The sequence below is a fragment of the Pleurodeles waltl genome, chromosome 12, assembly GCF_031143425.1.
Source record: "Pleurodeles waltl isolate 20211129_DDA chromosome 12, aPleWal1.hap1.20221129, whole genome shotgun sequence".
NCBI classification, from domain to species: domain Eukaryota; kingdom Metazoa; phylum Chordata; class Amphibia; order Caudata; family Salamandridae; genus Pleurodeles; species Pleurodeles waltl.
The window spans coordinates 9029361-9044219 of record NC_090451.1 but is presented as its reverse complement, the minus strand read 5'-3'; the positions used below and the strand labels follow the sequence as shown (position 1 = coordinate 9044219).

Sequence of the window (14859 nt, the reverse complement as noted above, 5' to 3'; positions counted from 1 at the left end):
CTAGTTGGGATGGAGTATAAGTTTCTACACCTTGTGTACATCTGTCAGCTTGGAACTGAGTATAAGTTTCTATGCCTCGTGTACATCTGCCAGGTTGGGGTATAGGTTTCAATGCCTTGTGTACATCAGCCATGTTGGGAAGGAGTATAGGTTTCTACGCCTCATATCAGCCAGGTTGGGATGGAGGCTACGTTTCAATGCCTCGTGTACATCAGCCATGTTGGGAAGGAGTATAGGTTTCTACGCCTCATATCAGCCAGGTTGGGATGGAGGCTACGTTTCGATGCCTCGTGTACATCAGCCATGTTGGGAAGGAGTATAGGTTTCTACGCCTCATATCAGCCCGGTTGGGATGGAGGATACGTTTCGATGCCTCGTGTACATCAGCCATGTTGGGAAGGAGTTTAGGTTTCTACGCTTTGGCATCAACCAGGTTGGGATGGAGGATACGTTTCGATGCCTCGTGTACATCACCTAGGTTGGGATAGAGGTGTGGGTTCAGAGTCAAAAGGAGAAGCCTGCACACAGCAAGACCAGTCTTTAGAATCCATGTGATACATATCGAAATGCTCATCACAGTCTCACGCTTTGGTCAGGCAAGCTGGTCCCAGAGTGGATTTGGCATAGTTGGTTTCCAAAGAGGCAGCTACAGAGACATCACAAAATCCCCTCAAGAGTCGAACAATGGTTATGAGGCAAGGATATGGCACATGTTCACTTTTCCCTCCACCAAATCCCAACCTGAAAGGTCATAAGAGGCAAATCTGCAACCCGGAGGGACATTTACTCAGCACTCTGTACTTCTGTCCTGCAGCCATGATCTTGGTGTTCTCTTCCTAAAGTTACAACGGAAATAGTATTCTTTATTAATTTGGAGCCAGATGTTGCTCTTCTTGCATGGAAGCCAACTTTCTCTGTCCTTAATGTCTCGGCATCCGTGTGTGGGGTCTCTTGAAGTTAATCTGTGTGCAAGCTGTATGAGGTAATAGACTACATCTCGATGCACTGAAAAGGGAAAGTCCAGACTGACACCCTCACCATCTCCTGCTACAACAAAGAGTACAGAAGCAAGCTTTAAAACCAAACATTTTTATTTAAAAATAACCTACAAAATCAAGCAAGGAATGGCAAACGTTGTACAAATGAAAATCTAACTGCTCTTGCAGGACTGATTCCAGCCTGAAATATCTCCTAGGAAGGCCGTCACAAAAGACCCCAACACCAGTGTTCACCCTTGTCTCAGAGAACATCCCCCAGTGCCTCCCAGTGCACAGTTCCAGAGGAGGTTGCTCTGAGAATGCCCCAGAAGGAGGAGGAAGAGTCCAGTATTTGCTTGTGGCAACCGGACTGCATAATGATGCTGTGGACAAGAAGGTCAGGATCAAGGGTTCGTGATTCCTCCAAACCCGTGCTGTCAACTTCCCCATCCAACATGGGTAGAGGCTAACTCATCTCTGAAGGAGCCGTACTCACCAATGGTAGGACCGCCCTCTCACATCAGCCTGCAGCATAGTGTGTCAGACCATCCATGGAGAAACCCCTCGTCACACTGGCGCCATCAGAGAAACAGCACCCTGACCCCTCACCATAGGCATCACCTATTCCTCCCAGGCACAGTCTCATGAGGTGAAGGGCTTTGTCCTGGCACCTTGGGGGAAAGCCTCCCTGCAGATAGATCAAGTGTTGGAGCACTGCCCCCTCATAGCTTCTCGCAGGCTGATCACAGTGCTTTAGTTTTCACTGACGTCTCATGCATTCACACTGTGATCCTCTAATCTCCGCCACATCATTATGTATCAGTGCCTGCAGCACCCCAGCGGAAGAGGTCGACACTAGTCTAGCAGGCCCTTTCCGCGTCACTGCCCTTCCTGGGTCTTGTGGACAATGCATCTCCTAACACAACTCATTGCTTTGAAGTGGGAAGGAAGAAACAGGTTGGACGTACTCCATAATTGTCCCTTTCTCCAAAGGGATGGGTGCCACCGTGGCTGGGGAAGAGTTGTGTGGATAGAGGTTACCAATATCGAGTCCCAGAGCTAGATTGTACTAGTCAGCAGTGAGCAGAAGAAGCTGGTTCTAGAGTAGCGAGGGTGTATGGTGCAGTGGGGACATGGTCATAGTCCTACAGGTATGTAACCCCCCCCCCCCCCAGCATAGCCCAGAAGAAGCTGGTTCTAGAGTAGCAAGGGTGTATGGTGCAGTGGGGAAATGGTCATAGTCCTACAGGTATGTAACCCACCCCCCCCCAGCATAGCCCAGAAGAAGCTGGTTCTAGAGTAGCAAGGGTGTATGGTGCAGTGGGGACATGGTCATAGTCCTACAGGTATGTAACCCCCCCCCCCCCCCCCCAGCACAGCCCAGAAGAAGCTGGTTCCAGAGTAGTGGGGGTGTATGTGGTGCAGGCACATGGTCAGAGACACAGCCCAGAAGAAGTCAGTCCTACAGCTCCAGGGATGGTGCTGCCTAAAGAATGTTTTTATTTGGAGAAGTTTGGAGTTGCTGCAGTACTTTGTCATCATGCAGTCAGGGTACCCAGTCAGTATTCAGCGAGCAGCTCTCCCCGGTGGTATCGTCGTGATATTTCTGTGCGAACATCGCCCTGAAAGAGAGCAGAAGCAGAAGTTGATAATGGAACAGAGCCAGGTACAACACTGTACAGTTACAGCTGTCTACAGAGTCTCTCCCCCCAGGGTGGGTGTGATGGGCACTTGCGATTGTTGTGCGCTCAGTGGGCACTGAAGACTGGCACCTGCCTGGGAGCACCAGGGTAGGGAGCTTTCCTCACCGCTCTCTCTGAAAGGGACTCAGTTCTCTTAAAGACAAGAGTTAAGTGGTCACTTCTTTGGATTTGATGGCCTCGCCTGAACTTCACAAAGGGGCTTATGTCGCTTTCTGTTTAAGAATGTGTTTCAGAGAGTTACCACTAGTGTGGAAGCCTCAAACATTCCCTTAATTTGTAAAATTGTCACTTAGTAAATAGTATGCAGACAATCACTCCTAAAGGTAAGGTTTTCTGCGAACCTCCACAAGTCTCTAGTACCAAGGATCTGGTTTAGAAGGCTCAAATTAATTGTTCATATGCCCTTTTGTAGGAGGCTGACCTGGCTTGTAGTGGGTACCAACGGGTACTTACACTCTGTACCAGGTCCAGTTATCCCTTATTAGTAGAATATAAGCGTTTCTAGCAGCTTAGGCTGAACTAGGAGACATGCAAAGCTCTTACTATACCACTTATATCACATAGCACTATATCATAAGAAAACACAATACTCAGAGTTACTTAAAATAAAGGTACTTTATTTTAGTGACAATATGTCAAAAGTATCCCAGAGAATACCCTCACTTAGGAGGTAAGTAATATACACAAGTTATATGTACACAAACCCAAAACAGGTAAGTAACAGTAAGAAAAGTAGTGCAAACAATGTAGAATCACAATAGGATGCAATAGGCAAACATAGGCCTAGGGGCAACACAAACCATTTACTCCAAAAGTGGAATGCGAATCACAAATGGACCCCAGGCCTATAGGAGGTTGTAGAGGGTCGCTGGGACTGTGAGAAAACAGTAAGGGTGTCCAAAATACCCCACCCCAGGAACCTGAAAATTAGGAGTAAAGTTACCCTACTACCCCAGAAAGACAGAATAGTCATGCTAGGGGATTCTGTAAGAACCACAAGCACCAGAAAAACATGGAAGACGGATTCCTGGACCTGAGGACCTGTAAAGGAAGGGGACCAAGTCCAAGAGTCACGAAAGTGTCCGGGGGGGGGGGCAGGAGCCCACCAAATCCCGGATTAAAGTGCAAAAGGGCTGCCTCTGGGTGGAAGGAGCCAAAGATTCTGCAGCAACGAAAAGGGCTAGGAACTTTTCCTTTGGATGGAAGATGTCCCACGGCGTGCTGGAGGTTGCAGAAGAGTTTCCAGGCAGAAATACTGCAAACAAGCCTTGCTAGATGCAAGAGTCGCGGTTTGAGGATTTTGGGTGCTGCTGGGGACCAGGAAGGACCAGGATGTCACCCCTTGGAGGAGGAGACAGAGGGGGCGCTCAGCAACTCAGAGAGCCCACACAGAAGCAGGCAGCATCCGCAGAAGTACCGGAACAGGCACTTAAAAGTTCTGTGAACTCAGTCACAAAAGGAGGGTCCCACGACGTCGGAGTCCAACTCAGCGAGTTGGGCAATGCAGGACGGAGTGCTGGGGACCCAGGCTAGGCTGTGCACAAAGGAATCTGGAGTAGTGCACAGGAGCCGGAGCAGCTGCAAATCACGCAGTACACAGGTTTGCTGTCTGGCGTGGGGAGGCAAGGACTTACCTCCACCAAATTTGGACAGAAGGGCCACTGGACTGTGAGAGACACTTGGACCCAGCTCCTGTGTTCCAGGGACCATGCTCGTCAGGATGAGAGGGGACCCAGAGGACCGGTGATGCAGAGGTTTGGTGCCTGCGTTGGCAGGGGGAAGATTCCGTCGACCCGCGGGAGATTTCTTCTTGGCTTCCAGTGCAGGGTGAAGGCAGACAGCCCTCAGAGCATGCACCACCAGGACGTCGGGTAAGGAACCAGTCATGTTGGTTATCCTTGACCACCCTCCACATTCTGGGGAGTCCCTGTAGGTGGCAAATTAGATCTTACAAGCAGTTTTTGATGAAAAATAGATCAAAAGCTGGGGCCAAGTGAAGATGTGGGACGGGTGAGTAGGGTGAGGAGAGCATATAGACAATGGTGCTCTTTTAGGTTCATGCCCCTGTGGTCTGAAGGAATGGGTGATTCAGAGCAGGAGGCTTGGGATTGTGGGACGGGGAGCAGGAGTGGGACTGCGGCCTAAGAGATGCTTGAGTGGTCCACACAGTTTCCTGGATCTCGAGGCCAAATTCAGTTTTTAAGAGATTGGCGGCTTGGGCACACTTGGGTAAGACAGAGAGGGTATGAATAAAAAGTTGGCTCTCTATGTAGTGCATTAAAATGAAGTACACCGTGCAGAGAGCCCAGTGGGTACCTGTAGGAGGCTGGACTGGCTTGTAGTGAGTACCAAGGGGTACTTGCACCTTGCACCAGGCCCAGTTATCCCTTATTAGTGTATAGGGTGTCTAGCAGCTTAGGCTGATAGATAATGGTAGCTTAGCAGAGCAGCTTAGGCTGAACTAGGAGACGTGTGAAGCTACTACAGTACCACTTAGTGTCATATGCACAATATCATAAGAAAACACAATACACAGTTATACTAAAAATAAAGGTACTTTATTTTTATGACAATATGCCAAAGTATCTTAGAGTGTACCCTCAGTGAGAGGATAGGAAATATACACAAGATATATATACACAATAGCAAAAATATGCAGTATAGTCTTAGAAAACAGTGCAAACAATGTATAGTTACAATAGGATGCAATGGGGAAACATAGGGATTGGGGCAACACAAACCATATACTCCAAAAGTGGAATGCGAACCACGAATGGACCCCAAACCTATGTGACCTTGTAGAGGGTCGCTGGGACTATTAGAAAATAGTGAGAGTTAGAAAAATAACCCTCCCCAAGACCCTGAAAAGTGAGTGCAAAGTGCACTAAAGTTCCCCTAAGGACAAAGAAGTCGTGTTAGAGGAATAATGCGGGAAAGACACAAACCAACAATGCAACAACTGTGGATTTCCAATCTAGGGTACCTGTGGAACAAGGGGACCAAGTCCAATAGTCACAAGCAAGTCGGAGATGGGCAGATGCCCAGGAAATGCCAGCTGCGGGTGCAAAGAAGCTTCGACTGGACAGAAGAAGCTGAGGTTTCTGCAGGAACGAAAAGGGCTAGAGACTTCCCCTTTGGTGGACGGATCCCGCTCGCCTTGGAGAGTCGTGCAGAAGTGTTTTCCCGCCGAAAGGACGCAAACAAGCCTTGCTAGGCGCAAATCGTGCGTTTGGCGTTTTTGGACGCTGCTGGGGCCCAGGAGGGACCAGGAGGTCGCAAATTGGACCTGAAGAGAGAGGGGACGTCGAGCAAGACAAAGAGCCCTCACTGAAGCAGGTAGCACCCGGAGAAGTGCCAGAAACAGGCACTATGAGGATGCGTGAAATGGTGCTCGCCGAAGTTGCACAAAGGAGTCCCACGTCGCCGGAGGCCAACTTAGAAAGTCGTGCAATGCAGGTTAGAGTGCCGTGGACCCAGGCTTGGCTGTGCACAAAGGATTTCCGCCGGAAGTGCACAGGGGCCGGAGTAGCTGCAAAGTCGCGGTTCCCAGCAATGCAGCCCAGCGAGGTGAGGCAAGGACTTACCTCCACCAAACTTGGGCTGAAGAGTCACTGGACTGTGGGGGTCACTGGGACAGAGTCGCTGGATTCGAGGGACCTCGCTCGTCGTGCTGAGAGGAGACCCAAGGGACCGGTAATGCAGCTTTTTGGTGCCTGCGGTTGCAGGGGGAAGATTCCGTCGACCCACGGGAGATTTCTTCGGAGCTTCTGGTGCAGAGAGGAGGCAGGCTACCCCCACAGCATGCACAAGCGGGAAAACAGTCGAGAAGGCGGCAGGATCAGCGTTACAGAGTTGCAGTAGTCGTCTTTGCTACTATGTTGCAGGTTTGCAGGCTTCCAGCGCGGTCAGCGGTCGATTCCTTATCAGAAGGTGAAGAGAGAGATGCAGAGGAACTCGGCTGAGCTCATGCATTCGTTATCTGAAGTTTCCCCAGAGACAGAGACCCTAAATAGCCAGAAAAGAGGGTTTGGCTACCTAGGAGAGAGGATAGGCTACTAACACCTGAAGGAGCCTATCAGCAGGAGTCTCTGACGTCACCTGGTAGCACTGGCCACTCAGAGCAGTCCAGTGTGCCAGCAGCACCTCTGTTTCCAAGATGGCAGAGGTCTGGAGCACACTGGAGGAGCTCTGGACACCTCCCAGGGGAGGTGCAGGTCAGGGGAGTGGTCACTCCCCTTTCCTTTGTCCAGTTTCGCGCCAGAGCAGGGCTAAGGGGTCCCCTGAACCGGTGTAGACTGGCTTATGCAGAATTGGGCACATCTGTGCCCAACAAAGCATTTCCAGAGGCTGGGGGAGGCTACTCCTCCCCTGCCTTCACACCATTTTCCAAAGGGAGAGGGTGTCACACCCTCTCTCAGAGGAAGTTCTTTGTTCTGCCATCCTGGGCCAGGCCTGGCTGGACCCCAGGAGGGCAGATGCCTGTCTGAGGGGTTGGCAGCAGCAGCAGCTGCAGTGAAACCCCAGGAAGGGCAGTTTGGCAGTACCAGGGTCTGTGCTACAGACCACTGGGATCATGGGATTGTGCCAACTATGCCAGGATGGCATAGAGGGGGCAATTCCATGATCATAGACATGTTACATGGCCATATTCGGAGTTACCATTGTGAAGCTACATATAGGTAGTGACCTATATGTAGTGCACGCGTGTAATGGTGTCCCCGCACTCACAAAGTTCAGGGAATTGGCTCTGAACAATGTGGGGGCACCTTGGCTAGTGCCAGGGTGCCCTCACACTAAGTAACTTTGCACCTAACCTTTACCAGGTAAAGGTTAGACATATAGGTGACTTATAAGTTACTTAAGTGCAGTGTAAAATGGCTGTGAAATAACGTGGACGTTATTTCACTCAGGCTGCAGTGGCAGGCCTGTGTAAGAATTGTCAGAGCTCCCTATGGGTGGCAAAAGAAATGCTGCAGCCCATAGGGATCTCCTGGAACCCCAATACCCTGGGTACCTCAGTACCATATACTAGGGAATTATAAGGGTGTTCCAGTAAGCCAATGTAAATTGGTAAAAATGGTCACTAGCCTGTTAGTGACAATTTGGAAAGAAATGAGAGAGCATAACCACTGAGGTTCTGATTAGCAGAGCCTCAGTGAGACAGTTAGTCACTACACAGGTAACAAATTCAGGCACACTTATGAGCACTGGGGCCCTGGGTTACCAGGGTCCCAGTGACACATACAACTAAAACAACCTATATACAGTGAAAAAATGGGGGTAACATGCCAGGCAAGATGGTACTTTCCTACACAACCCTCCCCCAAACGAAGGACAATAAGACTAGCCATGACCTGATGAGTCTTCATTGTCTAAGTGGAAATATCTGGAGAGTCCATCTGCATTGGAGTGGCTACTCCCAGGTCTATGTTCCACTGTATAGTCCATTCCCTGTAGGGATATGGACCACCTCAACAATTTTGGATTTTCACCTTTCATTTGTTTTAGCCAAAGTAGAGGTTTGTGGTCTGTCTGAACAATGAAGTGAGTGCCAAACAGGTATGGCCTCAACTTCTTCAGAGCCCAGACCACAGCAAAGGCCTCCCTCTCAATGGCAGACCAACGCTTTTCTCTAGGGGTCAACCTCCTACTAATAAAAGCAACAGGTTGATCCTGGCCCTCAGAATTAAGTTGTGATAGGACTGCCCCTACTCCTAATTCAGATGCATCAGTTTGGACATAGAATTTTTTAGAGTAACAAGGGCTTTTCAGGACAGGTGCAGAGCACATGGCCTGCTTCAGCTCCTCAAAAGCTTTCTGACAGCTTGCTGTCCATAATACCTTTTTAGGCATTTTCTTGGATGTGAGGTCATTAAGAGGGGCTGCAATGGAGCCATAGTTCTTAATGAACCTCCTGTAATACCCAGTGAGGCCTAGGAAGGCTCTCACCTGAGTCTGAGTGGTAGGGGGAACCCAATCAATAATAGTTTGGATTTTCCCCTGAAGTGGTGCAATCTGTTCCCCACCAACAAGGTGTCCCAGATACACCACCTTACCCTGCCCTATCTGGCACTTTGAAGCCTTGATAGTGAGGCCTGCCTTTTGCAGGGCCTCCAAAACTTTCCATAGGTGGACCAGGTGATCATCCCAGCTGGAGCTAAAGACAGCTATATCGTCCATATATGCTGCACTGAAAGCTTCCAGCCCTTGCAGGACTGTGTTCACCAACCTCTGAAAAGTGGCAGGTGCATTTTTCAAACCAAAAGGCATTACAGTAAACTGGTAATGTCCTCCAATGGTAGAAAATGCAGTCTTAGATTTAGCATCTTCTGATAATTTGATCTGCCAATACCCTGCAGTCAAATCAAAAGTGCTTAGATACTTGGCAGATGCCAGTGTATCTATAAGCTCATCTGCCCTGGGTATAGGGTGAGCATCAGTTTTGGTTACCAAGTTGAGACCTCTATAATCTACACAAAACCGCATTTCTTTCTTTCCATCTTTAGAATTGGGTTTTGGTACCAGTACCACAGGGGAAGCCCATGGAATGTCAGAGTGCTCAACCACTCCTAGTTCCAACATTTTCTGAACTTCTTGCTTTATGCAGTCCCTGACATGGTCAGGCTGCCTATAGATCTTACTTTTGACAGGTAAACTGTCTCCAGTATCTATAGTGTGCTCACACCAAGAAGTGGTGCCTGGCACAGTAGAGAAGAGTTCTGAAAATTGTCCTAGGAGATTTATGCAATGGTCTTTCTGCTCAGCAGTAAGACAATCAGCCAAAACTACACCTTCCACAAGAGCATCTTGCTCTGTGGAAGAGAAGAGATCAGGTAGAGGATCACTGTCTTCTTCCTGTCCCTCATCAGTTGCCATGAGCAGGGTGAGATCAGCCCTGTCATAGTAGGGTTTCAGGCGGTTGACATGGAACACCCTAAGGGGACTCCTGGCAGTGCCTAAGTCAACTAAGTAGGTGACTTCACCCTTCTTTTCAACAATTGTGTGGGGTCCACTCCATTTATCTTGGAGTGCTCTTGGGGCCACAGGCTCCAAGACCCACACTTTCTGCCCTGGTTGGTACTGAAACAAAACAGCCTTTTGATCATGCCATTGCTTCTGGAGCTCTTGGCTGGCCTGAAGGTTTTTACTGGCCTTTTTCATGTACTCAGCCATCCTTGATCTGAGGCCAAGTACATAATCCACAATATCCTGCTTAGGAGCTTTTAAAGGTTGTTCCCAACCCTCCTTTACAAGTGTGAGTGGACCCCTAACAGGGTGTCCAAAAAGAAGTTCAAAGGGGCTGAAGCCCACTCCTTTCTGGGGTACCTCCCTGTAGGCAAAAAGGAGGCATGGTAGAAGGATATCCCATCTCCTGCAGAGTTTTTCAGGGAGACCCATAATCATGCCATTGAGAGTTTTATTAAATCTCTCCACCAGTCCATTTGTTTGTGGATGATAGGGTGTTGTGAACTTGTAAGTTACACCACACTCCTTCCACATGGCCTTTAAGTATGCAGACATGAAATTGCTTCCCCTGTCTGATACTACTTCCTTTGGGAAGCCCACCCTGGAAAATATTCCCAGGAGGGCCTTTGCCACTGCAGGAGCTGTAGTGGTCCTTAAAGGAATTGCTTCAGGATATCTTGTGGCATGGTCCACTACCACCAAGATAAACCTATTGCCTGAAGCAGTAGGAGAGTCAAGGGGGCCAGCTATGTCAACCCCTACCCTTTCAAAGGGAACCCCAACCACAGGCAGTGGGATAAGGGGTGCCTTTGGAGTGCCACCTGTCTTGCCACTGGCTTGACAGGTTTCACAGGACTTACAAAATTCCTTTGTGTCCTCGGACATCCTAGGCCAATGAAACAGGGGAACAAGCCTGTCCCAAGTTTTCATTTGTCCTAGATGCCCAGCTAAGGGAATGTCATGTGCCAGTGTTAGGAGGAACTTTCTGTACTCCTGAGGAATCACTAATCTCCTGGCAGCTCCAGGTTTAGGATCCCTATGCTCAGTGTACAAGAGGTTGTCCTCCCAGTTAACTCTGTGAGAGTCACTGACATCCCCATTAGCCTGTTTGACAGCTTGCTGTCTGAGACTCTCTAATGTGGGACAGGTTTGCTGTGCCACACTCAGCTCCTCTCTGGCAGGCCCCCCTTCACCCAAAAGCTCAGCAGTGTCTGCTTCCAGCTCCTCTGGTGTAGGTTCTGCACAGGGAGGGAATTCTTCTTCCTCAGAAGTAGAATCCACTGTAGAGGGAGGGATAGTAGGAAGTGGTTTGCTTCTACTAGCCCTAGCTTTAGGGAGTACTTGGTCCATTGTTCCAGGATCCAAGCTTCCCTGTCCTTTTTGCTTTTTGGCCTGAGCCCTTGTCAAAGCAAAAATATGCCCTGGGATGCCCAGCATTGCTGCATGGGCCTCCAACTCCACATCTGACCAAGCTGATGTCTCCAAATCATTCCCTAATAGACAGTCTACAGGTAAATCTGAAGCTACCACAACTTTCTTTGGACCAGTTACCCCCCCCCAGTTGAGATTTACAACAGCCATGGGGTGGCTTTGTGTTATGTTGTGAGCATCGGTTACTTGGTACTGGTGTCCAAGTATGTGTTGTTCAGGGTGCACCAGTTTCTCAATCACCATTGTGACACTGGCACCTGTGTCCCTGTAGGCCTGGACCTCAACACCATTTATTAGGGTTAGTTGCTTGTACTTCTCCAAGTTATGGGGGCAAGCAACCAAAGTGGCTAAATCAATAGCCCCTTCAGAGACTAAAGTAGCCTCTGTGGTCTCCCTAATCAGACCAACCCCAACTAAATTACCAAAAGTGAGCCCAGCTACTACCTTGGATTGGCTATTAGTAGGTTTGCTCCCACCACCACTGCTATTAGTAGGGACACTAGGTGTAGCAGTAGGGGTTGTAGTGGTAGGAGCTGTGGTGCCTTTCTTTGGACAACTGGGATCTGTTGTCCAATGGCCTTTTATTTTACATAAATAGCACCATGGTTTCTTTTCCTTGTTCTGATTAAAGGAGGATTTGGACCCACCACCCCCACCAGAGTGTTTTTGTGGGCCTGATGAAGACTCATTTTTAGATTTGTCCCCACCCTTGTCAGAAGACTTACCATCCTTCTTTTTGTTGCCATCTTTGTCACCCCCTGTATGAACTTTTCTGTTCACTCTTGTTCTGACCCATTTGTCTGCCTTCTTTCCCAATTCTTGGGGAGAGGTCAGATCAGAGTCCACCAAGTACTGGTGCAACAAATCAGACACACAATTATTAAGAATATGCTCTCTCAGGATCAAGTTATACAGGCTGTCATAATCAGTAACTTTACTGCCATGTAACCACCCCTCCAAGGCCTTCACTGCCTGGTCAATGAAATCAACCCAGTCTTGTGAAGACTCCTTTTTGGTCTCTCTGAACTTTATCCTGTACTGTTCAGTGGTTAAGCCATAACCATCCAGGAGTGCATTCTTAAGAACTTGGAAATTATTAGCATCATTTTCTTTCACAGTAAGGAGCCTATCCCTACCTTTTCCACTAAATGATAGCCATAGGATAGCAGCCCACTGCCTTTGAGGGACATCCTGTACAACACAGGCCCTCTCAAGTGCAGCAAACCACTTGTTAATGTCATCCCCCTCCTTATAAGGGGGAACTATCTTGTGCAGATTCCTGGAATCATGCTCTTTTGCAGGATGACTATGGGGAATACTGCTGCTGCCACCATGGGTATCTAAACCCAACTTCTGTCTTTCCTTCTCTAATTCAAAAGACTGTCTATCCAAATCCAGCTGTTGCTTTTTAAGCTTCAGTCTGGTTTGTTCCACCCTCAACTTATTGAGTTCCCTCTCTAACATTCTGTCATCAGGGTTGGTGGGAGGGACATTTCTAGAAACAGAGCTATGATGGGAATGAACAGAAGGAGACCTGTCCCTTACAGAAGCCAACTTAACAGCTTGGTTTACCGAAACATTACTACCAGTATGGTGAGAATAAATGCTTTTGCTATGATGTGAGACAACACTATTTCTTTGGTGTGGCTCATCATCATTACCATCTATGCTAGATTGTCTAGTAATGGGCAGGCTAGGAAGTTTATTTCCTGAATCTTTTCCTGGGGGAGTCCCTGAATCAGATTGGGAACTATTAGGTACTTTTTCAACAGATGGGGCACCTCTGGCCTTATCCTGTTCTATAAGCATGTTAAGTAATAGTTCCAAGGCAGGATTCTTCCCTACACTCAAACCTCTCTCTATACAGAGACTCCTTGCTCTTTTCCAGCTAAGGTTGTCATATGCAAGTTTGGACAGATCAACACTTTGGCCTGTGCCAGACATTTTTTAGAGAGAGTTAAAGTGATAGAAAAAGAGAAAAAAGTTTTCAGAACTTTTTGGAAAGACAGAAAAAAACTTTTTAAACTTTTAAGAACTTTTTGAAAGTTTAGAAGTACTTTTCAGCACTTAGAAAAGAGTGAAAAGAGGAAGATGCAAAACTTTTTGGCTATGTGTATATACACTGACCTTGTTTTGTATATTTTTCTCTTATGAAAAGTACAATGACAAGAGTGGTAAGTAGTCTCAAGCACTTATCCCACCACTGCACAACCAATGTAGGAGGCTGGACTGGCTTGTAGTGAGTACCAAGGGGTACTTGCACCTTGCACCAGGCCCAGTTATCCCTTATTAGTGTATAGGGTGTCTAGCAGCTTAGGCTGATAGATAATGGTAGCTTAGCAGAGCAGCTTAGGCTGAACTAGGAGACGTGTGAAGCTACTACAGTACCACTTAGTGTCATATGCACAATATCATAAGAAAACACAATACACAGTTATACTAAAAATAAAGGTACTTTATTTTTATGACAATATGCCAAAGTATCTTAGAGTGTACCCTCAGTGAGAGGATAGGAAATATACACAAGATATATATACACAATAGCAAAAATATGCAGTATAGTCTTAGAAAACAGTGCAAACAATGTATAGTTACAATAGGATGCAATGGGGAAACATAGGGATAGGGGCAACACAAACCATATACTCCAAAAGTGGAATGCGAACCACGAATGGACCCCAAACCTATGTGACCTTGTAGAGGGTCGCTGGGACTATTAGAAAATAGTGAGAGTTAGAAAAATAACCCTCCCCAAGACCCTGAAAAGTGAGTGCAAAGTGCACTAAAGTTCCCCTAAGGACAAAGAAGTCGTGTTAGAGGAATAATGCGGGAAAGACACAAACCAACAATGCAACAACTGTGAATTTCCAATCTAGGGTACCTGTGGAACAAGGGGACCAAGTCCAAAAGTCACAAGCAAGTCGGAGATGGGCAGATGCCCAGGAAATGCCAGCTGCGGGTGCAAAGAAGCTTCGACTGGACAGAAGAAGCTGAGGTTTCTGCAGGAACGAAAAGGGCTAGAGACTTCCCCTTTGGTGGACGGATCCCTCTCGCCTTGGAGAGTCGTGCAGAAGTGTTTTCCCGCCGAAAGGACGCCAACAAGCCTTGCTAGGCGCAAATCGTGCGTTTGGCGTTTTTGGACGCTGCTGGGGCCCAGGAGGGACCAGGAGGTCGCAAGTTGGACCTGAAGAGAGAGGGGACGTCGAGCAAGACAAAGAGCCCTCACTGAAGCAGGTAGCACCCGGAGAAGTGCCAGAAACAGGCACTACGAGGATGCGTGAAACGGTGCTTGCCGAAGTTGCACAAAGGAGTCCCACATCGCCGGAGACCAACTTAGAAAGTCGTGCAATGCAGGTTAGAGTGCCGTGGGCCCAGGCTTGGCTGTGCACAAAGGATTTCCGCCGGAAAAGCACAGGGGCCGGAGTAGCTGCAAAGTCGCGGTTCCCAGCAATGCAGCCCAGCGAGGTGAGGCAAGGACTTACCTCCACCAAACTTGGGCTGAAGAGTCACTGGACTGTGGGGGTCACTTGGACAGAGTCGCTGGATTCGAGGGACCTCGCTCGTCGTGCTGAGAGGAGACCCAAGGGACCGGTAATGCAGCTTTTTGGTGCCTGCGGTTGCAGGGGGAAGATTCCGTCGACCCACGGGAGATTTCTTCGGAGCTTCTGGTGCAGAGAGGAGGCAGGCTACCCCCACAGCATGCACAAGCAGGAAAACAGTCGAGAAGGCGGCAGGATCAGCGTTACAGAGTTGCAGTAGTCGTCTTTGCTACTATGTTGCAG

At 48.4% G+C, this 14859-nt stretch overlaps 1 protein-coding gene across 3 annotated transcripts in view; it reads right to left on the bottom strand.

Annotated features, from left to right (window-relative positions):
* Nucleotides 1-1073: 1073 nt before the first annotated feature.
* Nucleotides 1074-14859, bottom strand: part of LOC138268127 (CTD small phosphatase-like protein 3) — a 173666-nt gene continuing 159880 nt past the window's right edge. For 2 of the 3 annotated variants that reach the window (XM_069217533.1, XM_069217536.1), the window contains one exon: nucleotides 2418-2599. In XM_069217533.1, the coding sequence (XP_069073634.1) occupies nucleotides 2537-2599 (63 nt within the window). In that variant the 3' untranslated portion in view covers nucleotides 2418-2536. Of the gene's footprint in view, nucleotides 2600-14859 lie in introns of all 3 variants that reach the window. The other variant, XM_069217535.1, reaches the window with a different exon arrangement.